General features: G+C 52.2%; 1 protein-coding gene across 4 annotated transcripts in view; it reads left to right on the top strand.

The window, feature by feature from the left end:
- Positions 1–14,978, top strand: part of HM13 (histocompatibility minor 13) — a 38,228-nt gene extending 23,250 nt beyond the window's left edge. Inside the window, exons 8-13 of one of the 4 annotated variants that reach the window (XM_084776035.1) lie at positions 976–1,059; positions 4,087–4,123; positions 5,027–5,129; positions 10,589–10,674; positions 13,668–13,867; positions 14,579–14,978. In XM_084776035.1, coding sequence (XP_084632161.1) covers positions 976–1,059; positions 4,087–4,123; positions 5,027–5,129; positions 10,589–10,674; positions 13,668–13,818 — 461 coding nt within the window. In that variant the 3' untranslated portion in view covers positions 13,819–13,867; positions 14,579–14,978. The remainder of the gene's footprint in view (positions 1–975; positions 1,060–4,086; positions 4,124–5,026; positions 5,130–10,588; positions 10,675–13,667; positions 13,868–14,578) is intronic. The other 3 variants (XM_084776037.1, XM_084776036.1, XM_084776038.1) reach the window with 3 other exon arrangements.
- Positions 14,979–27,134: the final 12,156 nt, after the last annotated feature.

Consider the following 27,134-nt stretch of genomic DNA (forward strand, 5'->3'; position numbering starts at 1 on the left):
GGGTGTTAGTTGAGATAGATTTCAGGTAGCCGAAGCCAGCCTGGAACTCACGGTGTCACTAAAGGTGGCTCTGAGCCTCAGATGCTTCTGCCTCTGCCTTCAAAGCACTGGGACTGTAGGGCCTGACTAAGCAAGGGGAAATTTGTGCTATCTCCAACTACAGCAAGCCTGGGTAGGACAGCTTAAGGATGGGTTCCTGCCCCTCAGTGGAATCCCAGAAACCAAGGTTATTCCTGTCCTCCCAGCCCACCGTTCTCAGCACTCTTGTCACCTGTCCTTAAGCTCACCTTTGCAAGGTCCCTGGAGGGGAACTACAGTTCTAGATGGACTCCTCACCCAGACGTGTCCAGAGGCACAGAAGGAGTGCTCCCCTACCATGCTGCCCCCAAGTCCACCAGGGAAGCTTCCTTATGTGTCATGGGACAGATCCTATGTTCTAGAGCTGCAGGTGTAGACAGTGGTGAGGTGCTCACATGCCATAAAGACCTGGGTTCAAATCTCCAGCCCCCCCAAGAGGACAGAGAAATAAGAACATACGGGGTTCTTTGACGGAGCATGGTGACACGTGCCGTCCTCATACTTGACTGAAAATTCAAGGCCAACTTGGACCACATAGCTAAATCCTGTCTCAGAAACAGCTACCATGCTTGAGCAAGGTAGATGGGGGAAAAGAGATTACCGTGGTAGTCTCTGCTCTAGATGATGCTGAGTCCCCTGGGGTCACCAGGCTCGGAGACTCTACTGGATAGGGTGCCAGGAAGAGGAGGGCGAGGTGACCTTGAGAGATGCTGGTTTGTAGCAGTAAGCAGTTGGGGGTGACATCAGCTTAGGGCTTGTCATCTCCCCCCCCCCCACCCTCCCGTACACCCGAAGCATAGCTGGGTGTGAGTCGCATTTCACGGGGCTGGAGACTGCAGCCAGAGTAAACAGGCCTCCCTCTGACCCTTCCCGTCTCGCCCCTGCCTCTCCCTGCAGTGGTGTTCCCCCAGGACCTGCTGGAGAAGGGCCTCGAAGCGGACAACTTTGCCATGCTGGGACTCGGTGACATCGTCATTCCAGGTGCTTGCTGGGAGAGGGGGCGGGGGGGGGGGGGCGGGGGAGCCGACGGCAGCGACACTTGCTCCTCAGGGTGTTACTATGAAGTGGGTAGCTAGTCTTACCTATTGGGAATAGGCAGGGTCATGAGGATTTGGCAGAGTCTCCCTCAGTACACGTTTGTGGTTTGGTGGCAAAGGGCAGGTCTCTTCCCTCTGAGTTTGAACTTGAAGAGAAGCTCATATCCTTAGAGAGCTTCAGTGGCCGTGAACATATCTGGCCAACTTGTGCTGCTCGGCCAGAAGGAGGAGCCCTGCTGATGGAGGAGAGGCCGCCAGGGCTTTGTCTGGTCAGGGGGTCAGGATGGTGAAGAGGCGGTGCCGTCTGACCGTGCAGGGGAGGGAATGTGGCTCGGTGGCGTGGGAGACCTCAGCACGCAGGGCCCTGGCTTCATGGCGGCAGCGTACCACACGCAGATAAAGGCCGACATTCTCCATTTCTAGGACAGTAACAACAAGAGAAGGACGGTGACAGCGCCTGCCACTCACCACGCCCAGTAGTGGTAGTGGTGCTTCGGGCAACCCCAGGGAGTAGAGGGAACTTCCGTATCGCCTCAGGCTACAGAAACAGGCTCAGAGAAATGGTTCAGCTTGTCTCATTGGCTTGACGTACCCCAAATATCCCCGTAATGTACAGCCTCAGGGTCAGTAAGGACTTGCTTCCCAGGTGGCTAACGTGGGAAAGATAGGAGCCCTGTAAGAGAAAGTGGTGACACATGACCGGACACAGAGACAGGGGGATCGTGAGTTCAAGGCCAGCCTGGTTAACTGGTCAACATAGGGCTGCGTTGTTGTTGTTGTTGTTGTTGTTGTTGTTGTTGTTGTTGGCGGCGGCTTTTCGAGACAGGGTTTCTCTGTGTATTTCTGACTGTTTTGTTTGGTTTGGTTTGGTTTGGTTTGGTTTTTTCGAGACAGGGTCTCTCTGTGTTAGGCTTGGCTGTCCTGGACTCGCTTTGTAGACCAAGCTGACCTCGAGCTCACATGGATCTGCCTGCCTCTGCCTCCCGAGCACTGGAATTAAAGGCATGCGCCACCACACCCAGTGCAGCATGGAGCTCTTAATGGGGAAAAAAAAATGAATTCCAAGCCCCTGGTAATGGGTAGAGACACCCCATTTGTGGTGGCAGTCAGTCAGGGGAGAACAGATTGTGGTCCTGTGTTCATCCCAGCTCGGTGCCTGGCTTGGTGGCCAGAGCTTTTTTTTTTTTTTTTTTTTTGTTTTTCAAGACAAGATTTCTCTGTGTAACCTTGGCTGTCCTAGACTCGCTTTGTAGACCAGGCTGGCCTCAAACTCACAAAGATCCGCCTGCCTCTGCCTCCTGAGTGCTGGGATTAAAGGCGTGTGCCACGACATCTGGGACTCAAAGCAAATGTCTTACATCAGTGGTTCTCAACTTATCTAATGCTGTGACCCTTTAATACAGTTCCGCATCCATAAAAGTATTCTCCTTTTTGTTTTTAATTTTTATAATTTATTCACCATGAAATTATTTCCATTTCTACTTCATAACTGTAATTTTGCTACTGTTATGGATGGTAAATATCTGTATTTTCCGATGGTCTTAGGTGGCCCTGTGAGAGGGTCATTTTCCATGAAAGGGTTGGGACTGATAGGTCGAGAGCCAGTGTCTAGCTTCCCCGGGCTGGTTCTGAGCTTAGGAGTGCACACAGTTTTTTCTGTATTAGTCCCTCCGGGATCCAAATGTGGCTTCAAGTCACCCAGGCCAGAGAGCAGTGTGTTGAAACCGCCATCAGCTGCCAGGCGTTAACACTAGCCGAGCTGTTACAAGTGTCAGTCACCAGGGGGCGCTGAGGTCCAAACACTGTAGAAAAGGCAGCTCTGGTCAGCTTTCTCCACCCATCTCTCATCTCGCAGGCCTCACTGAGGACTCATTTCCCTCTTTAAAATTAGTGACATAGGGTGGGGAGTTGAGCTCAGTGGTGGAGCCCTTGCCAGGCATGCACAGTTGTGGGCCCGGGTTCCAAACAACACCGCAAAACTATCCGTTGATTGTGCTTGCTAGATGATGCTTTTTTTTTTTTTAGATTTATTTATTTTATTTATTGCATATGAGTGCTTTATCTGCAGAAGAGGGTATCAGATTATATTATAGATGGTTGTGAGCCACCATGTGGTTGCTGGGAATTGAACTCAGGACCTCTGGAAGAGCAGGCGGCGCTCTTAACCACTGAGCCATCTCTCCAGCCCTAGATGATGCTTTTGATGGACACAGAGTGCTTCAGCTCTTGAGGCAGTCCTCAGTGAAGTGAGATTTTGTCTCTGTCCTGTGTGAGCCCAGAGGCCAGTGACAAGGGAAACTCATAAAGGCTGTGGTGTGTGAGGCGAGCAGGGTTGGCCTGACTGGCTGCGTCTCAGGGACTCGGGATTCTGGGGCATCTGGACATGGTTTTGAAGTGTGGCTCATGTGCTAAGTAAGGGACAGAGTCAGCGTCCTGGGCCCCTGTGGTACCTCCCAGTGGCCTGCTTCTTGCTGCAGCCAGGCAGCAGCCCCAGGGCTCTTTTGAGGCCTGTTTGGGCGGATTTCCTGCCCAGAGCTCTTCAAGCATGTTGTGTTTCTTCCTCAGAATGCAAACCCGGGGAGGGCCTGCCACGCGGCCGTTCTGTGCCATGTCCCCTCAGAACATGTGTTCACTCTCCCTGGCCAGTGTCACTGGGATGAAGTGCTCTTCAGACCAGGTCCCACCCCAGTCCACCTTGTATGGCACAGGAAGTCCATCTTGTCAGTAAGAACAGGCCTAGATTTGGTGTCCTGTTGAAATCTGTCACAACCGGTGTCACTCTCCCTACCATCTTGCCCCTTTCACTTGATGTGCACTCTGCCTGGTCAGTGGGACACTAGCTGGAAGGCCCGTTGTGATACAGTGTGTTGCTTGGGGGGCGTGGGGGGGCCGCTGGCCGTCCCCTCCACCCCCCACCCCACCCCAACCCCCCCCCCAGCCCTGGCCTTCTAACCCTGCCCTCTCCCCTCAGGCATCTTCATTGCCCTGCTGCTTCGTTTTGACATCAGGTAAGCGAAGAAGGAGGGTGAGGCGTGCCCTGTCCGCCTCTCCCAGCATTCTCCAGCTCTCGGGAGCACAGAGAAGACCCCCTCCTCCACCACCCACATGCAGCCAGTGACGCTCTCACTTTACCTGCGTTCTGAAGTTTTTAGTAGCCCCCCACCCCACCACCCCTAGCGATGCCAGTTTGGGGAGAGTGCTGAGCACAGGCTGGCCCCTGGGGCTTTGGGAGAGCCAGCTGCAGTATCGGGGCTGTACTTGTGTCACTGTGCTCAGCTCTAGCTGTCCCCGGGGCTCTCCCTCCGCAGCCTTCTTCCTGACTAAACATAAAGCTGGGCTGGAGCTCAGAAGAGCCCTTGCCAAGCATGCACAGGGCCGAACTCAGTCCCCACAGACTCCTGGGCCCTGCCCCAGACTCACATGCTGTGGGGATAACCTCGGACCCAGCTTCCCCTGCCCCCCAAGAGGTTTTATGCTGGCTACAAATCTTACAGTCAGTTCTAGATCATAACATTTGTTACTTACAAACAGGCTTACTGTTTGTGCATTTTGCAAAGATAGAAACTGAGCACGAAAGGAGAGAAGTCACTATCTAAAGAGATGTAGCTCAGCCGGGCGTGGTGGCGCACGCCTTTTATCCCAGCACTCGGAAGGCAGACGCAGGCAGATCGCTGTGAGTTCGAGGCCAGCCTGGTCTACAAAGCGAGTCCAGGACAGCCAAGGCTACACAGAGAAACCCTGTCTCGAAAAACAAAAAAGAGAGAGAGAGACGTAGCTGAGGGAAAGTCAGGGTATTGGCCCTGCAGGCTCCCAGCAGAGAGCCTCCCTCCCTCACGCCCATGCAGCCGCCGCCTTCTCAGAGAAGGATGTTCCTGCTCTAACCTCCTCCTTTCCTTCCCCTCCGCCTGCAGCTTGAAGAAGAACACCCACACCTACTTCTACACCAGCTTCGCCGCCTACATCTTCGGCCTGGGCCTCACCATCTTCATCATGCACGTCTTCAAGCATGCCCAGGTGAGCGGAGCAGCCCTCGGGCTGGCCGGCGTTCTTCCCTGACAGTCCAGAACGTACGTGCATTTGCACAAGCAGCCCCGAGGTCAGCACCCCTGCAGCGGCAGCAAAACGCTGCCAGGTCGTGGTTTTGGTTGTCCTTGTGGCAATATGGGAGCTGCTGCTCCAGGCAGTCGGTGCACATTTCCAGCTCATTATGGTCTTTACCAGGAAAGGCAAGCTCTCTGTCTGGCTTCTGCCTGTAACCCATAAGCAGATAGTATGTCATGCGGCTGGGGAAGAGAAGATGGCTTCCCAGACAAGCTAGCCTAGGCAAACGAAGAGCACGAGAATTGAGTGCCTCAGCCAAGTGGCAGCCAGCTACCCAACCCCAGGAAAGCCAAGGCTCTGCTGCCTCCACCCACCAAGGCGGGCAGCAGGTGCTGAGCCACCACAGTGGACAGCGTGCGTGAAGGCTGGGATCTCAGTGATCTGAGAGAGGAAGCCAGTGGGGGCCGAGCAGGCAGGACTGCCTCTTGTCTTGCCTGACAACACAAGGCCTGTGCCAGTCTCTGGACACCTGAGAGTCCTAGAGAGCTCAGGAGCCCAGTGAGAGGGCAGGAGAGCTGGGACTTGGCCCTGGGGCAGTATAAAAACCAGGCCCATTACACATGTAAGCCAGGCAGTTGTTGGTGTACATCTTGAATCCCAACACTCAGGAGACAGAGGCAGGTGGATGGATCTCTTGACTTCAAGGCCAGCCTGGTCTACAGAGTAAGATCCAGGACAGCTGGGGTTTCACAGAAAAACTCTGCCTCAGAAAAAAACAAAAACAAAAAACAGGCCGAAGCTGCAGGGACAGCGTGAGTTGCAGAGGCCGAGGAAGCCCCAGTGGGAATCCACCAGACTCCTCTCTGGGACTCAGGCCAGATTACAGGAGTTACGAGCTCAAGTTTCCTCGTTCATTAATAAAAGCAAAAAAGGGAGTGGCTTGAGGATGGGACAGATCACAAGAAGGTACTCAGAACTACACCAGGATAGCCTGCCTCCAGCACAGCTTTGCCATCCGTGAAGTTAGTCACCCTCAGCTCAAAAACATTGAATCAAAAACTCCAGGGGTTTTTTTTTGTTTTTTTTTTTTTTAAGATTTATTTATTGTCACATTCTAGATGGTTGTGAGCCACCATGTGGTTGCTGGGAATTGAACTCAGGACCTCTGAAAGAGCAGGTGGTGTTCTTAATGACTGAGCCATCTCTCCAGTCCTCAAAACTCCAGTTTTAAATGCCATGCGCTCTGAATACCAGCATGCGCTCTGACTGCCTCACGAAGTGTTCTTGATGCAGCACGTCATGGCGCACGCTGCTCACCGTTAGCGATGTAGGCACAGCGTGCCACACGGTACAGCTTTGAGGTGCCCCAAGGATAAATTAGAGGTGGCTACTGATGCTGCTGCTCCTCACTCCTCCCCTCTGGGAGCCGCCTTTGAATTCACTGCAAGATCAGATTGTTGAGCCTGGTGCTGGTGCTAACCCTTCACAAAGGCCCAAGGGTGTGGCTCGCAAGCAGAGAAACCCAGAATGCTCACAGGCTTTCTCATTCATTTATTTATGTTCGTCACAGCCTCTGCTGTGCCAGCGAAGCATGACAGGCGCTTGGTGAGAGGATTACACAGTGCCAGATCCCCCGCGAGCCTAGAGGCCTTTTCAAGGCCTGTACTACAGCTCCCAGGCCTGTGCTGGAGTAGGCCAGAGCCATTCCCCCGGCGGCCACCAGGTGGCAGGCTTGCCTTCTCCGCTGGGGAGACTTGCTCATGCAGGATACAGGGCCCAAAGGTGCGCAGTCCTCCATTGTGGAGAGACTCTGAAGGCCTAGGCCGACCTAGCCAGGTAATCCAGCCAGCTGGGCTGGGCCTGGGCCTGTGCTACTCCTGGCTTTCATCCAGGTGGCCATGTCCAGAAGTCCTTGAAGAGGGGCTCCAATAGGAAGGGCCTGTTGAATAGGATCCCCTTCTCCAAGAAGGCATAGTCCTTTTGCCAGCATTGCCTTAAGTAGAAGTCTCCTGTGTGCCCTTCAGTTCACTTAGCCTTTAAAAAACCTTCCCAGCCAGGCATGGTGGCGCATGCCTGTGATCCCAGCGCTTGGGAGGGAGGAGCAGGAGCCCAAAGCCATGCTCAGCTACACAGCTAATATCAGGGGAGCCTGGGGTACATATGTGAGAAGCTGTCTCGAAAAGCTCACTGCCCTGAGTGATGTGTCTCTTTCTCCTTCACACTCACATTGAAAAGGTCCCCGGTGGGGCTGGAGAAGTGGCTCAGTGGTTAAAGAGCCCTGGCTGCTCTTCCAGAGGTCCCGAGTTCAATTCCCAGCACAGTGGCTCAGAACCATCTGTAATGTGATCTGATGCCCTGGTCTAGCAAGCAGATGTACATGTGATAGAGCACTCCTATGCATAAAATAGATAAATATTAAAAGAAAAGAGCAGGTCCCCGGTGCCTTGAGAAGAGAGAAGAGAAGGCAGGCTCGTATCCCTGTGATAGTAGCAAACTTGCTGTTTGTTTGTTTGTTGAGACAGGGTTTCTCTGTGTAGCCTTGCCTGTCCTGGACCCTGCTTTGTAGACCAGGCTGGCCTCGAACTCACAGTGATCGGCCTGTCTCTGCCTCCCAAATGCTAGGCTTAAAGGCGTGTGCCACCACGCCTGGCTAAACTTGCTCTCTATTAAAGGGACCATCACATGAGTCTAAGGCCACTATCTCCCTGGTAAGGAGGTCACAGGTGAAGAGTGAAGTCCACACCCCTCCCGGAAAGTCCTACCCACGACTGTCTTCACAGGAGAGTGCCCTGGGCTGTAGAGAGTGCCCTGGGCTGTAGAGAGTGCCCTGGGCTGTAGAGAGTGCCCTGGGCTGTAGAGAGTGCCCTGGGCTGTAGAGAGTGCCCTGGGCTGTAGAGAGTGCCCTGGGCTGTAGAGAGTGCCCTGGGCTGTAGAGAGTGCCCTGGGCTGTAGAGAGTGGCCTGGGCTGTAGAGAGTGGCCTGGGCTGTAGAGAGTGCCTGGGCTGTAGAGAGTGCCTGGGCTGTAGAGAGTGCCTGGGCTGTAGAGAGTGGCCTGGCTCCAGATCCTTACCAGCACTTCTCCATCTTGAGTCCCCAGTTTGCTCATCTGACTTAGTTTATTGTTACTGGGGGGGGGGGGGGGGAGAAGCTGGGTTTGCGTACATGGATGTAGGTGCCTGCAGAAGCCAGCAAGGCAGTCAGAGTCCCAGGAGCTGGAGTTCCAGGCAACAGAACAAAAGCCGTGTGCCTTCTTCCCCGCTCCCTCCAGCCCCACAGATCAAAAGTTAATGTTTGAGTCTGATCCTCCGTTCCTGCATCTGCTCGCGTTATTTCCTTCCTCCTTATAGGAGCCTATGTGGTCTGGTTGGTGGTTGTTTGAGACAGGGTCTCGTTGTGTTTCCTTGGCTGGCCTGGAACTCCGCATGTCCCAGTAGCCTAGCACCCATGAGGTCTGCTGCCTCTGCTTCCCAAGTGCTTGGCTTAAAGGTGCACCCTGGAGTGTTTGTTTGTTGGACTGGTTGGTTTTTGTTTATTTTGCTTTGCCTTGAGGCAAGCTCCCTTGTGGACTTGGACTTTCTTTCTACTTTAAGGATATTTTATTCTTTCTCCAGCCTCCCCACCCACTGCACCTGTGGCAATGCTGGGAATCCAGCCCCAGCACTGCCTAACTGTTCGGTGAGCACTCTGCCACTGAGCTAGACCCCTGCCCATTTTTCTAATTTTGTAACCTGGAAACTTAAGCCACTTCACGTGTCTTGTTTCTCGTGAGTTCACTTAGGGCTCAGAGTGCCTCCAGCTGCTTCTCACAGCTTGGGTCATGTACCTCAAAAACCCACAGCAAGGACCCAATGCCAGTGGAAGAAGCCCAGCTCCCCGCGTCCCCTCCCAGCTTGGCCTCACTCGCCCTCTGTGAACTTGGGCAAGTCGGTCCGTTTCTCTGAGCCTCAGGAACTCCATCTTTAGAGCTCAGGTCTGGATTCTAGGCGATCAATATGAAGTATTGTGGTTCACTGCTCACCCAGCCCAGGGCCAAGGGATGGTCCCTTGAAGCTTGGGTCATACTCGGGCTTTATCCTGAGAATGGTGCCCTTTACTCTTATCCCGTCCGACTCCAAGACCCCTCTTAACTTGTTGAGCATGGCGAAGACGCCACTGGTAGGGTACACCTCCTGTCCCCAGGGCACACCTCCTGTCCCCAGGGTACACCTCCTGTCCCCAGGGCACACCTCCTGTCCCCAGGGTACACCTCCTGTCCCCAGGGTACACCTCCTGTCCCCAGGGCACACCTCCTGTCCCCAGGGTACACCTCCTGTCCCCAGGGTACACCTCCTGTCCCCAGGGCACACCTCCTGTCCCCAGGGTACACCTCCTGTCCCCAGGGCACACCTCCTGTCCCCCAGGCACACAGACCCAACAGGGAAGCAGATGCTTGCTCCCTCCCCAAGTTTACAATCCAGCAGGAGAGAGACTCCATTCTGCCTCAGATGCACACTTAGACCTGCCAGGCGCCTGATGCCATGCAAGGGGGTGCTTCTCCACAGAGGTGGGGTCTAGGGAGGAGGAGTTAAGCAGAGGGAAGGAAGAACAACCGAGGCAGCTGAGGTGACACATGCCAAGGTCCCGCCTGGGGCTGTGGCCAGGTGGGACGGGAGATGGCAAGGGTCACATCTCACGGGGCCTTCAGGCTGCTGGCAACATTGGGGACTTCAGAGTATCCAACAGCAGTGGTGTGACATCTGCCTTTCAGAGGAAATAGGCAAGAAATGGCTTCAGGGTCTAGTATGTGAACTGAGACCTGGACAGTCCCCTCCCTCTAGAACAGTAGCCCTCTCTCCCCAAAGAGAGCGATCACTGCCATGGAGGGGAGCTGCTGGAACCGCCAGGGAAAAACTTCACGCCTTGAAACCGTCAGTCTTCCTTTTCTCCCGGCCCAGCTTTTCCCAGAGGCTCACAGATTTGGGAGATGGAGAAAGGGAGGCCAGAGCACATGAGTGTGAAAGCCAGTGAGCAGGAGTCACATCAACGCTGGCTCCAGCCACATATGGCTGCTGTCTCTGCTGTCACTGTCCTTACAGTGTCTCGCAGATGCAAGGCGCTGGCCCAGCCTAGGCTGCAGGCCTCTAGGAAGAAAGCGAGCCCAAGCAGCAGCAGCAGCAGCAGCAGCAGCAGCATTGAGCTGGTATCTGTAAGTCAGATAGTGCGGGGCAGGTTCCTGGGGAGCCTGGGAGCTCCGTGCCCAGTTTCTTATAGTGTGCTTTCCCTCCCTGGGAGGAGCAACCCTGGGCTCTAGCCCTGTGTTTAGGGCACAGCCATTGACTCACTCTGAAAACCTGGGTCTGAGCTGTCCCTCAGTCAAGTCCAGAAGACAGTTGGGGTGCTGGGCGTGGTCCTGAGTTGGGTGCCTTACCTTACCAGCCTCTGTCTTCTCCTAGCCGGCTCTCCTGTACCTGGTCCCTGCGTGTATCGGCTTTCCTGTCCTGGTGGCACTGGCCAAGGGAGAAGTGGCAGAGATGTTCAGGTAAGGCAAAGTGGAACAGACATTCAGATGATTCCTAGCACACCTGCACACAGCCTGCCAGATCACGTGAGCCTTTGTCTCCAAGGGAGTGTTGCCACCACCTGCACCTTCCTGCCTGAGACTAGGTATCTGGCCTGTGGTCACCAGTGGGACTTTCCCTGGGAGGCAGCGGGGTCTAGTGTAGGACACCCTGTATGCCTACAGTGTCTTAAAGGAACGGCTGGCGAGTGTTCTCTCCAGGCTGCCCCCTGTCCAGGGCCCTGGATCATGGCTGGCTCTGCCCCCAGGTGACTTGAAGCATTGTCCTCCCCACCCCACCCCCAGCGTCAGTTCGCATAGAACAGGGCAAGAAGCCATAGGTCCATTCCTGTCCAGTTACCCCGGAAGCTGTAACGTACAGCCTGCTCTTTTCTCATACACAGCCCCCTTCCCCATGGCCGCTACCACATCTGCCACACCTTGTGTGCAGCCCCACCCCTAAGCCAGGGCCTGCACGACTCCCAGCAGGTGTCTGCTCCCAGGCACCACCAACCCTGCCTGCCAGAGACCTAGAAATAGCTGCTGGGTACTATTAAAGCTGCCCACTCAGGGGCCTTCACTCAACTCCACCCCCTTGGCCTCCAATTGTCCTCCAGGTGCCTGCCAGGGCCTCCTGTGCACCTGGCTGCCTCAGGGCCACAGATGACTCACCCTTCCCCGCGCCTGGCCTGCCTGGAATCCCCAGCTCCCGGCTTGGCCTGCCCGTTGGAAGCCCGCCCACTTCCCTCTTCTGGCACGGTGGCTGGTCCTTGAGGTCAGGGCTTCTCATCCCTCTGGGCATCCATGCTTGGGAAGACTTCCAGACCAGTCCCCTGTATCCTCAGCGGCTTGAGCTCTCCGCACCCAGCCAGGGCAGAAGGTGCCTCCTTCCACCCCACTGAGGCCTGGTTTCCCTAAATGCGCTTCTGTATAAGCCCCATGCTACCCAGAAGGTCCTTAGGGAAAGGCAGGAAAGCAGGCGGTCTTCCTCTCCTGTGTACTCCATCCTGTTCTCAACCTGATCTTTTGCTTTGTTCTCTTTCACTGCCGCTCTCCTTTTGAAAAACTCCTTCAAGCCCGGCGGTAGTGGCACACGCCTTTAATCCCAGCAGGCCGACCTCTGTGAGTTCAAGGCCATCCTGGTCTACAAATAGAGTCCAGGACAGCCAAGGCTACACAGAGAAACCCTGTCTTGAAAAACCAAAAGAAAAAGAAAGAAAAACTCATCCAGTGACTCGTTCTTGAAGCGATCACACGTTTACATGGTTCTGAGTTTCATTGCTGGTGCTAAGAGACGATTCCCCAGTTAAGAGTTGCCTGCTGCCCTCTCGAGGTCTCTAGTTTGGTTCCCAGCACCCACCCTGGGCAGCTCACAACCAATCCTGGGTATGTTAGAGGCCAGGGTTCAAACCTAGGGCCTCCCTTAGGCCAACACACACAGACACACACACACACACACACCCCAAATCCCCGTAAGTTGTCCTCCGACCTCCTCACAAGCACCATGACACACACAGATAAGCATGTATCTCTCTTACTCATAATTCTATTGCTGTGAAGAGACGCCATGGCCAAGGCACCTCTTCTGAAGGAAAGCATATAAATGGAGCCTTGCTGACCTTCAGAACCTTCGTCCACCATCATCATGGCGGGGTGCATGGTGGCGTGCGTGCTGCTCAGGCAGGGCTGAGAGCCGAGAGCCCCATCCTGATCCACAGGCTGAGGGCGAGACGCTGAGCAGGCACAAACTTCTGAAACCTCACAGCCCATCTCCTGTGACACACAAACAGTGCTACCCCTGAATACTAAGCATTCAAATATATGAGCCTATGGGGCCATTCTTTTTCAAACTACCACAGGATATTTAAAAACAAACTAGGAAGAAAGCTCAGCCAGTAAGTGCCTGCTGTACAAGAAGAAAGACCTGTGTTTGGATACTCAGCACTGAGCTGGGTATAAAAATAGATTATTTTGCTGGGCGAAACTTGGGAGGCAGAGGCAGGCAGATCTCTGGGTTGTCAGTTCCAGGCCAACTGGCTCTACGATTGACAGCCAGGGCTACACAGAGAAACCCTGTCTCAAAAAAACAAAAACAAAAACAAATGGCTAAGTGAGATGGCTCAGGAGGTAACATTGCTGGCTGCCAAGTCTAAGACCCTGAGTTTAATCCCCAGAATCTACATTATAGAAGAGAGCATCAACTCCCATTAGTTGTCCCTTGACCTCCTCACAAGCACCATGACACATACAAATAGATTTAAAAACAAAAAACAACAAAAAGCTGGGGAGATGGCTCAGTTCTTAAAGTGCCTACTGCCCAAGCATGAAGGTCTATGTTTGGAATACCCAGCACCCAGCTGGGTGGAGTGGCTGTGACCCTGGCTTTGGGTGGGAACAGACATACAGATTCTTAGGGTTCACTGGACATCCAGTCTACCCAGTAGATGATCTGTGGGTTCAATAAGAGACCCTGTCTCAAAAGATAATGTATAGAGGTGTAGAGGAAAACAGCATCAACCTCTCACACTGACACACACACACACACGACACAGATGTGAGGAGGGAGGCTATCCTAAGGCCCATCCTTACAGACCTTCAGAGACATCTGCACCGACACGTTATCTTTCTCCAGCATCTTCTCTGCACTTTGGTGCTTCTCCTGCGTGCCATGTGTTAGAGGCCAAGCACGTGCTCTCCTGCTGAGCTACACTGTGACACTGGCTGTGTAGCAGAACAGCATATGTTAAAGACACTGGTTTGGTAGCACACTCAACCCTGCACACCACGCCCTCCTTTCTTGTCTTCGTGATGCACTTTGCAGGGGTGCTTCTTCCCCCAAAACAATAGCGGCTGCTTTACACACGGCAAAGTGTAAGCCAGGTAACCAAGACAGTGGTGCTCTGTGCCGTCCGTGCTGCCCTGACCTTCTCCTCTCCAGCTCCTTGTTCTGTCTTCTCTGTCTGTCTCTCACACAGCTACGAGTCCTCGGCCGTAATCCTGCCTCATACCCCGAGGCTCACTCACTTTCCCACAGTCTCGGGCTCCCCTGCCAGCCTGGCCGACTCCATGCAGCAGAAGCTAGCTGGCCCTCGTCGCCGGCGCCCGCAGAATCCCAGCGCCATGTAATGCCCAGCGGGTGCCTACCTGCCCGCTCCCCCACTGTCCTGGGCCTAAGGTAGGGCAGATATTCCAGCCCTAGTGTAAAGCCAGGGAGTGTCACTGGGGCTGGTGGCAGGAGGCAGCTTTTCACAACCATCAACACTTGGTGCCCAGCCCCAAGGCAAGCGGGTAGCTCAGAACCTTGGGGCACTCACCCTCAGTGGGGAAGTCACATGCGATGGGCCTGAGTGGCCCCGTCACACTGTACTTGACGATGTGTCTGCTTGCTTATGTGCTATGACCGCGGACACACCCTCGGTGAAGCTGGCACCTGCTGCCCACCTAACCAGCCAGGAAATATGCATTGTGCTTGAACGGACATTACTCAGTTAGAAGAAACCCCTGATAAGAGCTAGCGTGTCCACCCTAAAGAGTGGCACTGTGCTATTCACCAGAACAGTCCCTACCCAGGGCAGAGCTCTTGACTCTGCCATGTACCCCCAGGAGACAGCCTACCTCCCAGAGTCTCGTCCCTGCCACTCTTTCTGCTGTCCAGCAGAAGGTTTTAAAGTTGTCCACACAAGTCCAGGACAGCCTTTCCCGCTTGCTGCTGCCCTTGTAGGCCCTTGGCCAAGCAGGGTGCCCATGAGGGTTGGGGCCAGGTACTGACAGAGGCTAGGCTTCAGACACAGTGACCCTGTCATTCCCTGAAACTGCAAAAAGAGAGAGGACAACAGAAACTCTGCCCTCAGCATCCTCCAAGTGTGTCCCTTTGTTTTCTGGTCAGTTACGAGGAGTCCAACCCTAAAGATGCAGCAGGCGCCACTGAGTCCAAAGAGGCATCAGCATCGAAGAATCTAGAGAAGAAGGAGAAGTGAGGCAGCGCTACCTGACCTGGAAGCCAGACCAGACAGGCAGGGGGAAGGCCGATAGGCCACGCGGACAGAGGACACCTGTGGGAGGCGAAGGTGGCTCCAGGACTGAGTGGGCCTCTGCTGCCTGTTCCCCTCTTCCCCTCTTCCCCTTTTCCCCTTTCTCTGGCTTCCTCTGCTCCTCCTCATCCCCTGCAGGCAAAGGAAACAAAGCCTCTGCTGCTGCTTCCCCGGAGCCAGGTGGGAACTGAATGTGGTTTTAGCCTTTTGTATTGTGGACTGACTTTGCCTCACATTAAAAACTCATCCCATGGCGATGGGCTGCTGTGCTCCTGGAGGGTTCTCAGCAACTTTACCAAGTATCCTGTGCTAAACTCACTAGGCCTCTGAGCCCCTTCTTGGGTGCCCACCCATTGCCAGGCCAGAAGAGAGTGCCCAGGAGCCACCTTCCCCAGCCAGGAGTTTTCCTCACTACCCTCTCCCAAACACTTGGGGACAGTGAAGGTGGTAAGCAGGTGCTCGCTGTGCCCCACTGGCCTTGGCATGAGAAGATGGAGAGTGTCGTAGGGCAGCGTGCCGCAGAAAAGGGACCTGTAACCATAGACAGGCTGTCCCCAGGCCTGCTGTCCATCTCTCCCGTTCTGCCCATTCCCGGGCTTCTACCCAAAATCAAGCCTGTGTTGGGAGGGGAGCAGTCCCCAGAGAATAGAAGAGGTCATCCAGTGTCAGGAGCTAGAGATCCCAAAGCCCAAGTTTTCCTTCACCCCTGACCTTCAGGAGCGTCCCCGAAGGACAAGGAGAGGGCAGCTCATCCCTTGTCCACCTGCCCAGGTGGGGAACTAAGAATATGAGCCAGGTTTCTAGTTGTCAGCCCCTGGCCATCCCTGACCCTCCCTGTCCAGGGTTCAGGTTTAGTCCAACAGATCGGAAGGTGGCCAGAGAACAAAGCATGTCGGGAGCCTGGGCAGTGAGAATATGGGGGTCTCCCCTGGGTTCTGATGCAGACCAAGGGTGATGACGGAGGATCCACTGCGCATCTACAGCCCTAAGCTATGTGTGTTGTTAGCCTCATATACAGAAGAGGGAATTGGGCGGCTCCCTGGCCGACAGTGATGTGACCTCAAGCAGTTGACGCCATTCAATATACTAAGCACTATGCTGTTGTGGCTGGTGTGCTGGGCCCCTCTGAGTCAGCCAGCCAACTTCTCTGGGTCTAGATTTCCATGGAGAGGGAAACCTGAACAGCTTCTTCAGCCAGGGGGTCCCTTCAGGGGCTTCTTGGATCTTTGCAGGCTTGTACTGCCTTTAGGGGGAGGCCGTGTGGTCCTGGAACAAAGCCGCTCTGAGGGTGGCAGATGGGGGCAGGCAGCCCAGGCACACAGTGTGGGTTGGCTCTACAGCCCACAGCCCACAAAGGCCTCATTGAGTCACTGCCGACCCCCAGCAGAGGCTGAGGTGGCAGTGGCGCCGGGCGCCCGCCACCTAATGACCATCCTGGCCCGGCCAGATGTTCCACAGACCTTGCAGCAGCGATCAGGGCCTGCCTGGCCAGCCAGCCACAGAGGCCACTCCAGTTCCAATTAACCAGCTTCAGCTGAGCAAACAGCGGGCAGCGGGGCCCAGCCTGGGCGGTAGGCCCGGCCAGCAGAGCCTCTGAGTCTAGACTCCAGATGTGAACTGCCACCGCCTGAGCCCCATGGAAAAATGGCACCAGGCCGGGCACGCATTGGGCCTGCATACTGGGAGGTGGGGTGGGTGGTTGGGCAGGGCCTCAAGTGGGCCTGGTGCCAGGCTCACCCTGGGGTGGGGGTGGATTCTTTGGAAGCTGGTTTCAAACAGATCTCCCCTGATTTGTGGTATCCTCTGTATGCCTTGGTTTCTCCTGCTTCGAGGAAGAGGAGGGTGTAAGGGACCCCCATCCCTGCAAGAGACCCCGTACTCCATACTTAACCAGGTTAGCATGTGGCCAGCATTGTTAGTGTCCTAGAGATACGGGATTATATCCCTGTGTGGTATATGCCTGCCGTCCCAGCACTCGTGGAGGCAGCAAGCTGAGATAAGGCTAGTCTCCTCAGCAAGTCCCAGGCCAGCCAGAGCTGCATGACGACAGCCAGCACAAATATAAATGAGAAAAGAAAGATTGATCATGCTGCTGCGTGGGTGATCAGAGTGATCAGTTCAAAGTCTCCCTTGGCTCCAAAGAGTCTAAGGCCAGACCCTGGCTCATAAGGCCTTAGGGGGTAGATTAATTGTAACAATCCTATATGGCACCTACCATCATCTTAACAGATAAGGAAACTGAGGCAGTGAGCAAGGCCTGAGAGGCTTAGTGTGGGACTAGTAAGCTCATGTGCTGGATTTCTGATAGTTTTCCTTGGGGACAGCATAGGGATGTGGGGACAGGGAGAAGTACAATGTCAGAGACTTCCCAAGACTAGCTGTCACGATGGGATGGCGGTGTCCTGACATCTGACATCTGACCCCTTTCTTCAGCTAAGGGGTGAGAGCTTCCTCTCAGGGAAGTCGGGTGGGGGGAGGGGGGCTGCTGTTTCCACACAGTGTGTCAGACACCAGCTATTTCGCTGAGGACTTAGCAGGGAACACAAATAGTGGCTCCCCAGAGCTGACATCCTACAAGATGACATTCCTCTTGGGGACACTGACTTAAATAAATGACTGAGTGGATATGCCAAGAGATGACGCCACAGGAGAGGGGCCTTCTGCTCCGGTCCTGGTGGGCAAAGCAAAGGGCTGCGCCATCCAGCTGTCCTGCCCAAGGCGGCAAAAGGGCCACACGTGGGGGGAGGGGGCGTGAAAAGGCCAGGCTGGCTGGGGTCTCAGCGGCCTTCTGCGCCTCCTTCCTGTTCTCCGACATTGGACTCCCCGCCTGACTACCGACCACGGGAGAAGCAGCATCCTGCCGGGTGCGCCAGGAAGGGCCGTGCAAGCGGGAAGGAAAGCGCCACCTCTCCCGCCCCCGCCAAGGCCACACCTGGGCTCCGCAGGCGGTAGGGCCGGGCCAGCACCCGGCTCCAGCGAGTCTGGGCCGCCTCCCTACGCACGGCGGGGGCCGCCAGCTGGGCTGCTCGCCTGCACAGCTCTGCGGCCGGAAGACGTTCGTCCTGGGGGTGTGGTCTGGGTTAGTCCCACCCAGGAGGGCGGGGTCACTGGCCCAAGGACAAGCCTTGGAATTTCGGCTGGCTTTATTGTTTTTCTTATTCCCTAGTCCTAAGGGACTGAAACATGCTAGACGAGCGCTTTATCACTGAGCTATGGCCTGAAACCCTGTGCTTTGGTGTTCTAACCTAGAAAATAAGCAATTGTACCCCACAACACCTGGCCCAGTGCGAAATCATGCAGACACTTAAATGATGGATGGATGCAAAGGTCTAGAATGGCTGGACCATGGTATTGGGCAAACGCTTCTCACAGATGAGGCATTCTTCGATTCATCCCCAAGCTGCGTTTTTCTCTACTTCAAAGGTGGCTGAGGATTAAACAATCCTTGGAAACGTGAGACACCTAGAATAATCCTCAGTAAAGATATGGCAGAATCTCCAAGATGTGAAAAAACAGTATTAAGGCAGATTGATGTGAATTTGAAGCCATCCTGGTCTACAAAGCGAATCCAGGGCAACCAAGGTTACACAGAGAAACCATGTCTGGAGAAAACCAAAAAGAAAAAGAAAAAACAGTATTAAGTAAAAGCTAAGTGTGGCAGCCCACTCCTGTAATCCTAGAGTGCGGCAGAAAGATTTGTTTTTCAGAGCCAGTTTCTGCTGCAGAATCTGAGGCTAGTTTGGGCTACGTAAGATCTGTTGTTGACTCTAAACAAATATTAGATTAATCTGAAGGTAAAAAATATACACAAGAATTCTACCTGGGCTGGGTGTAGTGGCGCCCGCCTTTAATCGCAGCACTTGGGAGGCAGATCGCTGTAATTCGAGGCCAGCCTGGTCTACAAAGCAAGTCCAAGGCAGCCAAGGCTACACATTGAACCCCTGTCTCAAAAATCCAGAAATAAGAATTCTACTTGGAGATGTTCCTTTTTGGAGGACAGGAGGGTTTGGGGTGAGGGGATTGTTTGGTTTTGACATAGGGTCTTGCCATGTAACCCAGGTTGGCCCTGATGGAACTCTATGCATAGCAGACTAGGATTACACGAAATTTCCTAGGTATGCAGTCTATTCATTTATTTATTATTTCTTATGTATACAATTTTCTGCCTGCATGTGTAGCTGCCCACCAGATCTCAGTGTAGATGGTCGTGAGCCACCACGTGGTTGCTGGGAGTTGAACTCAGGACCTCTGGAAGAACAGAGTGCTCTTAACCTCTGAGTCATCTCTCCAGCCCCACAATCTCTTATTATTTGTGTTTTTGAAGATTTTGATCCAAGGCTGGAGAGTTGGCTCAGCGGTCAAGAGTACTTGTTGCCTTTGTAGAGGACTTGGGTTTAATTCTGAAAACCCATACGGTGGCTCATGATTGGCTGTAACCCCAGTTCCAGGGAATCTGACACCACCCACCTCTGACCACCACAGGCACCATGCACAGACAGACAGACAAAATAATCTTAAAAAGAGGACTGAATCAATCCATAGGGTACCTACAGATTTAGATTCTAGAAAGTAATTTGTCAAATTTCGTAGTTAGGGGTTTTAATCCAGAGGCTTGAGCTCAGTTAGCAGAGCATTAACCTAGAACAGGAAGGGCCTTGGGCTCAGTCCCCAGCACCAAACCCAACCGGTAACCAGAACCTGACAGCGAAGCTGTAGAGATGATGAGACACGAGGGAAAATGTGTTAGACTCCAAATTAAATACACAGAAAGGTGCGAGGAGGAAGCTCATCTCCCTCCCCGGCCTCTCATCATTTCCTCAAAGAGTGAGTCCTAGTCCAAAAGAGAGAGAGAGTCCAGCAGAGAGGGAGAGGAGCCAGAAGCTCTGCAGATGACATGGTGGAGCAGCAAACAGCCCTTGCACAAAGCCAGACCAGGGAAGGACTTGGGAATGTGTTGTAAAAGCAATGGGGAGCCAAGAGAGAACTCTGAACAGAGAAATGTCCTCATCCTTAACAGTATTACAATAAAGGAGGAAAGACCAGAGACTAGGATGGTTAGAAAGGCGTGACTGAGGAAGGTGGTGGTGGTGGTACACACCTTTAATCCCAGCATTTGGGAGGCAGAGGCCAGCCTGGTCTACTCAGGCACACTGTAGCGTGGACCCCAGGGTCACCCAGCATGTCCTGACAATTTTCTCACGGCCTCACTCATGTGAGTAATCTTCAGGTTCCTACGGCTCACCAGAAGTTGGTAGAAAGAAACAGGTTTTCTTGGAGGCACCCTGAGGCCTGGGTGTGGTGGGACATGCCTATAATTCCAGCCAGAGGTTCAGAAGTTTAAGGCCGCCAGCCAGGCAAGAACTCAGTCGTCAGGCAAGACAGCTCAGTGGGTAAAGGCACCTGCTTCCAAGCATGATGGCTGGGGGCCACATGCGGTGGTTGTTGTCCTCTGACTTACACATGTGCCAGAGCACACATTCATCCCAGCACACAAAAGCACAAAGAGTATGGAGGTCAAGACTAGTTTTGGCTACGAAAAACTCTCAAGAGATAGAGATCCAGCAAGATGACTCTGGGGCCTGGCAAGGGTGGCTCACGCCTGTAATCCCAGCACTCGGGAGGCAGAGGCAGGCGGATCTCTGTGAGTTCGAGGCCAGCCTGGTCTACAGAGGTAGTTCAAGAGAAACCCTGTCTCAAAAAACAAAAAACAAAAAAACTAATACTGAGCGAGGGGTGGTGGCCCACAGCCTTTAATCCCAACACTTGGGAGGCAGAGGCAGGCGGGTCGCTGTGAGTTCCAGGCCAGCTCCAGGACAGTCAAGGCCACATAGAGAAACCTTGTCTCAAAAAAACCAAAAGACAAACTTAAAAAAAAAAAAAGGTGGAGGACTGGGGAAAGAAGTCAACCTTGCAGGAGGACGAGGAAATTCTCCGCCTTGAGTCTCCATCTCAAGGAGACTTAATGTCATAGAAACGCATGGACCAAACTACAGAGAATCATCACCCTTCATCAGCCTTCATCACCCAGGAGTGTTTTCCTTCATTTTACAGTAGACTGTTCTTTAGCTAGCTACTCAGAATTGAGTAACTTTAGCCTGGTTTGAGAGCCTGGGGAGCAGCAGGCAGTTTCGAGTGAGCTTGTCACATTCCTACCCTCTCACCTCGAAAAGTCCTAAGACAAAGGCCGGGGGACTATGGCTCTGTGGAACAGCACTGGCCTACCATGTAAGGCCAGAGTGTTTGACCCTCCATAATGCAAAAGAAAAAGGTTCCTGGCCAGGCGTGGTAGCGCACGCCTTTAATCCCAGCACTTAGGAGGCAGAGGCAGGCGGATCTCTGAGTTCGAGGCCAGCCTGGTCTACAAAGCCACCACGCCCAGCCTCAGCCTGCTTTCTTATAGAATCCAGTCCCACCAGCCTAGGGATGACCTCACCCACCATGGACTGGGCCCTTTCCCAACTATTACTAGTTAAGAAAATGTTCTAAATAGCCACAGCATGGAAACAGCCTAAGTGTCCCTCAGTAGAAGAATGGATAAAGAAACTATGGTACATTTACACTATGGAATACTACTCAGCTGTTAAAAACAAGGAATTCCCGCAATTTGTGGACAAATGGATTGAACTAGAAATGATCACAATGAGTGAGTTAACCCAGAAGCAGAAAGAGTCAAATGGTATATACTCACTTATATCTGGACACTAGCCCAAGGGGCATGTCCCATGAAAGTCTTCACTCACCAGGAAAGTGGGACAGAAGGGAGGACATCCTATTAGGACTCTAGGTGAGAGAAGCATGGGAGAATGGGGAAATAGAAGGATCCAGAGGGTCCTAGAAACCTACAAGGAGAACATTATGATGGGCGGATCTGGACCCAGGGGTCCTGCTCAAACTGTGGCACCAGCCAAGGACAATGCATGCAGTAAACTTTGAACCCCTACCCAGATCTAGCCAATGGACAGGACATCCTCCACAGTTGAGTGGAGAATGGGGACTGACTTTCACACAGACTCTGGTGCCCCATATTTGACCATATCCCCTTGATGGGGAGGCCTAGTGGCACTCAGAGGAAGGATAGCAGGCTACCAAGAAGAGACTTGATACCCTATGAGCATATATGGGGGGGGGGGAAGTCCCCCTCAGTCACAGTCATAGGGGAGGTGAGTAAGGGGAAAATGGGATGGCGGGAGGAATGGAAGGATACAAGGGATGGGATAACAATTTAGATATAATATGAATAAATTAATAAAATATATATTAAAAATATTTAGGAAATAAAAAAGAAAGAAAATGTTCCGTAGCCCAGCCAGGCGTGGTGGTGCACACCTTTAATCCCAGCACTTGGGAGGCAGAGGAAGCTCTCAAAGACAAGAAAGACTGTATCACAAACATTAGCACCTCAGATCGAAGACATCCAGGCCTGAAGACTAGGACCTCGTACTGCAAGAGGGATGATGTGTGGCTTAGAACAATTAGTCTAATCTCTGTGAGTTCAAGGCCAGCCTGGTCTACAAGTGAGTCCAGGACAGACAGAGCTACACAGAGAAACTCTGTCTCTAAAAACCAAAAATAAAATAAATTTTACAAAACAAAAAAGAAAGAAAGAAAGAAAGAAAAAATGTTCTGCAGGTTTGCCTACAATCCTATTTTATGAAGGCATTTTCTCAGTTAAAGTTCCCTCTTCTCAGATGACTCTAGCATGTGTCGACATAAAAATTAGGACAACAGATGTGCACGCGAAGACTGTGTGTGTGAACCTGCATGTGCCTTCATGCATGGCCTCATCGAGGAGGCAACAGTATGAACTGGGCAACGCAGACTTGAACCTTCATGTAAGAAATATACCAACTGCCAGGCCTTTAATCCCAGCACTCAGGGAGACAGAGGCAGGAGAATTGCTGTGAGTTCAAGGCCAGGCTTATTTACAAAGCAAATCCAAACAGCAATTTAGGGGCCTAGAGAGAACCCAGACTGAATAAGTCAGCTGAGAGGAGTTTGAGCCAGAACAACTGAGTTGAACCAGCCAGCCCAGTGCTCAGGAAGAACAAGAAAGGGTGAGTTTATTAAGCAGTAAGTCCCAGAGGCTAAAAACATTCTAGGCCTAGGAAGGCCAGGAGATTCCATGGACTAGGCCTAGGTTAGCAGACAGAGGCAGTAATCCTCCAAGACAATTTATAAACTTTAAAGAAGTTCCTCTTTCAGGGGCACTAAGGAGATGGTCCGGTGGGTAAGAGCACTTGCTGCTCTTGAGAGGACCTTTGGTTCACAGCATCTGTATGGTAACTTACAACCATCTGTAACCCCATTTTTAACTCCAGTAACACCCAGGGGGCTGTGATACCCTCTGACTTCTGCAGGCACAGAAATACCTTCAGGCAAAACATACGTATAAAATGATATTGTTTGTCTTTGTTATCTCATTTTTTTTTTTACCAGTTCTTTGGGAATGTCACATAATATATTTTTATCATATTCACTCTTTCCTCCTAACTCTAGACCCAGCCCACCTTCCTAATTTTTTTTTTTTTTTTAATTTAGCCCATCTAGTCCAGCGTGTGTTGCTTATAAACACTGGGTGTGTGGCCTATGCCTGGACCCACCACCGACCAGGGATCATTGAAGAAAACCGGCTTGTCCTCCCCCTGCAGCTATCAGCTGTAAATACCGTCTTAGCTAGGGGCTAGGGCTCGGTGCCCCTCACCCGTCTTTACTGAGATTTCGTCTGGGTTGAGTGCTTGCTGTGAGTTCTTTTTTTTTTTTTTTTTTTTTTTTTTTTGGTTTTTCGAGACAGGGTTTCTCTGTGTGTAGCCTTGGCTGTCCTGGACTCACTTTGTAGACCAGGCTGGCCTCGAACTCACAGCGATCCGCCTGCCTCTGCCTCCAGAGTGCTGGGATTAAAGGCGTGCGCCACCACGCCCGGCTTGCTGTGAGTTCTTATGTGCAGCTGCCTTGCTGTGTCTGGGAAACACTTACCTTGTAGTCATCCTTCACGGCTGGCTCTTGGGACCTTGCGCCACAATCATCTCTGAGCCTTAGGAGGAGGAGAGCTGTGGAAAAGACGTCCCACTTAGGGCTGAGCACTCCGCCATCTCTTTACTCCTTGTACCTTGACCAGTTAGTTGTGTTAATTGCCATCTACTGTGAATAAAAGCTGCTCCGATGAGGGCTGAGAGATGCGCTAGCCTATGGGCCTAACAAGTCATTAGGAGTCAATTTACCCTCGTGCCTTTTCAGCAGTGTGTAGTAGTAGGGTTTCCCTAGGGTCCATGGCCTATCTAGCTCAGGTTCTTAGCCTGAAAATGGTCTCAGGTCTCAGGTATGGACTTCATCTTGCAGATCAGGACTTAAATCTAATCCGAAAGTGGTTGGTTCTTCCCATGATGTTTGTGCCACTGTTGCATCATTGGGATTCACAGCTGAATACGATGGATGGTTGCTTTCCTCCCTTGGTAGCATAGATAGCAACTTTCAGAACTGTGAAACTAGCCAGTAGGGATGACACTTCCAGGTCAGTACCAGCTTGATTTCTCCACAGTCTTTATTTTTTATTTATTTATTTATTTAAGATTTACTTATTTAAGAAGCCGGGTGTGGTAGCACACGCCTTTAATCCCAGTGCTCGGGAGGCAGAGGCAGGTGGATCGCTGTGAGTTCGAGGCCAGCCTGGACTACAAAGCGAGTCCAGGACAGTCAAGGCTACACAGAGAAACCCTGTCTCGAAAAACCACCACCACCAACAACAACAACAAAAGAAAAAGATTTACTTATTTAAGTATACAGTGTTTCACCTTCATGTGTGCCTGCCCACCAGAAGAGGGCGCCAGATCTCACTGTAGATGATTGTGAGCCACCATGTGGTTGCTGGGAATTGAACTCAGGACCTTTGGAAGAGCGGGCAGCGCTCTTAACCACTGAGCCATCTCTCCAGCCCCTCATTTTTTACTTTTTAAAGACAGGGTTTCCCTGTGTATCTCTGGCTGTGCTAGAACTCACTCTCTAGACCACACTGGCCTCGAACTCAGATCCACATGCCTCCTCCTCCCAAGTGCTGGCATTAAAGGTGTTCACTGCCACCTGGCAATTTCTCCACATTCTATGACAAAGGATGTAGTGTCTGCAGCAATGAGTGTCTTAGTTAGGGTTTCTGTTGCTGTTGAAAGACACCATGATCGCCGGGCGTGGTGGCGCACGCCTTTAATCCCAGCACTCAGGAGGCAGAGGCAGGCAGATCGCTGTGAGTTCGAGGCCAGCCTGGTCTACAAAGTGAGTCCAGGACAGCCAAGGCTACATAGAGAAACCCTGTCTCGGAAAAAAAAAAAAAAAAAAAAAAGAAAGACACCATGATCATGGCACCTTTTTTTTTCTTTTTTTCTTTTTTTTTTTCATGGCAACTCTTATAAAGAAAAATATTTAATTGGGGCTGGCCTACAGTTTCAGAGGTTTAATCCATTATGGCCATGTGGAAAGCACGGCACCATACAGGCAGGCATGGTGCTGGAGAAGGAGCTGAGAGTTCTACATCTAGATCCATAGGCAGCAGAAGGAGACTGTGCCACACTAGGTGTAGCGTGGTGACCCCAAAGCCACCCCCACAGTGACACATTTCCTCCAAAAAGTCACAGCTCCTCCAACAAGGCCATACCTCCTACTGGGCCAAGTATTCGAACACAAGAGTCTATGGGGGCCGCCATTCCTATTGAAACCACCACATGGTGACTTACTGTCAAGTTCTCATAACATTGCAATAGACTGTAATGTCTGAGTGTCTATGGAACATCATTGACCAACTTCAAAAGAGGTAACCCATTCCTGGCCTAGGCTTTTTAACTTGTTAGCTTGTAGTGTCTATAGGGACATTGTTGTCCCATTATAGGGTAATTCCATTTTAATCCTGTGTGTGTGTTTTGGAAGCATCTTTGGTAGTAAGTTTCTAAAGGGAAGGCGGGTTAGAGCAGCTACTATGAAGAGGAATAAATAACATTAAAGATCTTTTTAAAATTATAATAGCCAGTCATGGTAGTACACGCCTTTAATCCCAGCACTCAGGAGGCAGAGGCAGGCAGGTCACTGTGAGTTTGAGGCCAGCCTGTTCTACCAAGCGAGTCCAGGACATCCAAGGCTATACAAAGAAACCCTGTCTCAAAAATCCAAAAACAAAACCAAATATTGCTTCTTTATTTGTTTATTTTAGACACAGTCTCTCTACATAGCCCTGGCTGCCCTGGAGCTCATTGTTTTGTTTGTTTGTTTGTTTGTTTGTTTTTCAAGACAGGGTCTCTCTGTGTTGCCTTGGTTGTCCTGGACTCACTTTGTAGAACAGGCTGGCCTCAAACTCACAGCGATCCGCCTGCCTCTGCCTCCTGAGTGCTGGGATTAAAGGCGTGCGCCACCACACCCAGCTTCCTGGAACTCATTGTATAGACCACCAGACTGACTTCAAACTCACAGTGGCTCACCTGCCTCTGCCTTCCAAGTTCTGGGATTAAAGGCATGGGCCACCAAACCTGGCTACTTCTTATATATGTTCTTTTTTTTCTTTTTAAAGATTTATTTATTTTATGTATCTGAGTGCTCTGTCTTCATGCACACCAGAAGAGAGATTCAGATCCCATTACGGATGGTTGTGAGCCACCATGTGGTTGCTGGGAATTGAACTCAGGACCTCTAGAAGAACAGCCAGTGCTCTTAACCGTTGAGCCATCTCTCCAGCCCATATTCTTATATATATATTTTAGGCCAGATCTAATCCACGGTGTGTATTGTTTCCCATCAGTTCTGGCATCATTTACACCAGCCGGGATCTAACCTCCGTCACTTTGAGGCAGTTAGTGGTGATATAAAAGGCTGCAAGTGAAGGCCAAGCAGCGCCTTGGGAGTGAGGCCCTAGCTACCCTCGCCTCCCTTCTGTGTCTCCAGTGTGTGGAGTAATTCCGTCCTGTGCCACCCACGTGGCATGCAGAGAGAAGGAGCCCTGTATCGTCGTGTCGGCCTGCCTACGATCATTGCCCTTGGGAGGTGGAAGGAAGGAGATGAGGAGCTCAGGGTCCTCCTCAGCCTCAACTCTATGTCTAGGTTCAGTCTAGCCTGGTCTACATGAGAGCACGTTAAAGAAGATTCCGGGGTCGGGGCAGGAGGAGCTGGGCCATAGTATTCCATGTCTATGATCCAAAGACCCAGGGGGTGGAAGTCTTATGACCAAAGAGGTCCAGGACAGCCTTAGCAACATGAGGCTTTGTCTCAAAGTAAACAAACAAGCAAATAAAGAAATGAAACAGCTGGGTGCAGGGGTGTGTGTCTTTAATCCCAGCACTCAGGAAGGAGAGGCAGGGGATCTTTTAGTTTGAGGCCAGTCTAGTCTACATAGTGAGTTCCAAGTCAGTCAGCATAGACCCTGTCTCAAAAAACAAAAAG

Source organism: Acomys minous (genome assembly GCF_964271855.1).
Source record: "Acomys minous genome assembly, chromosome: 3".
NCBI lineage: Eukaryota > Metazoa > Chordata > Mammalia > Rodentia > Muridae > Acomys > Acomys minous.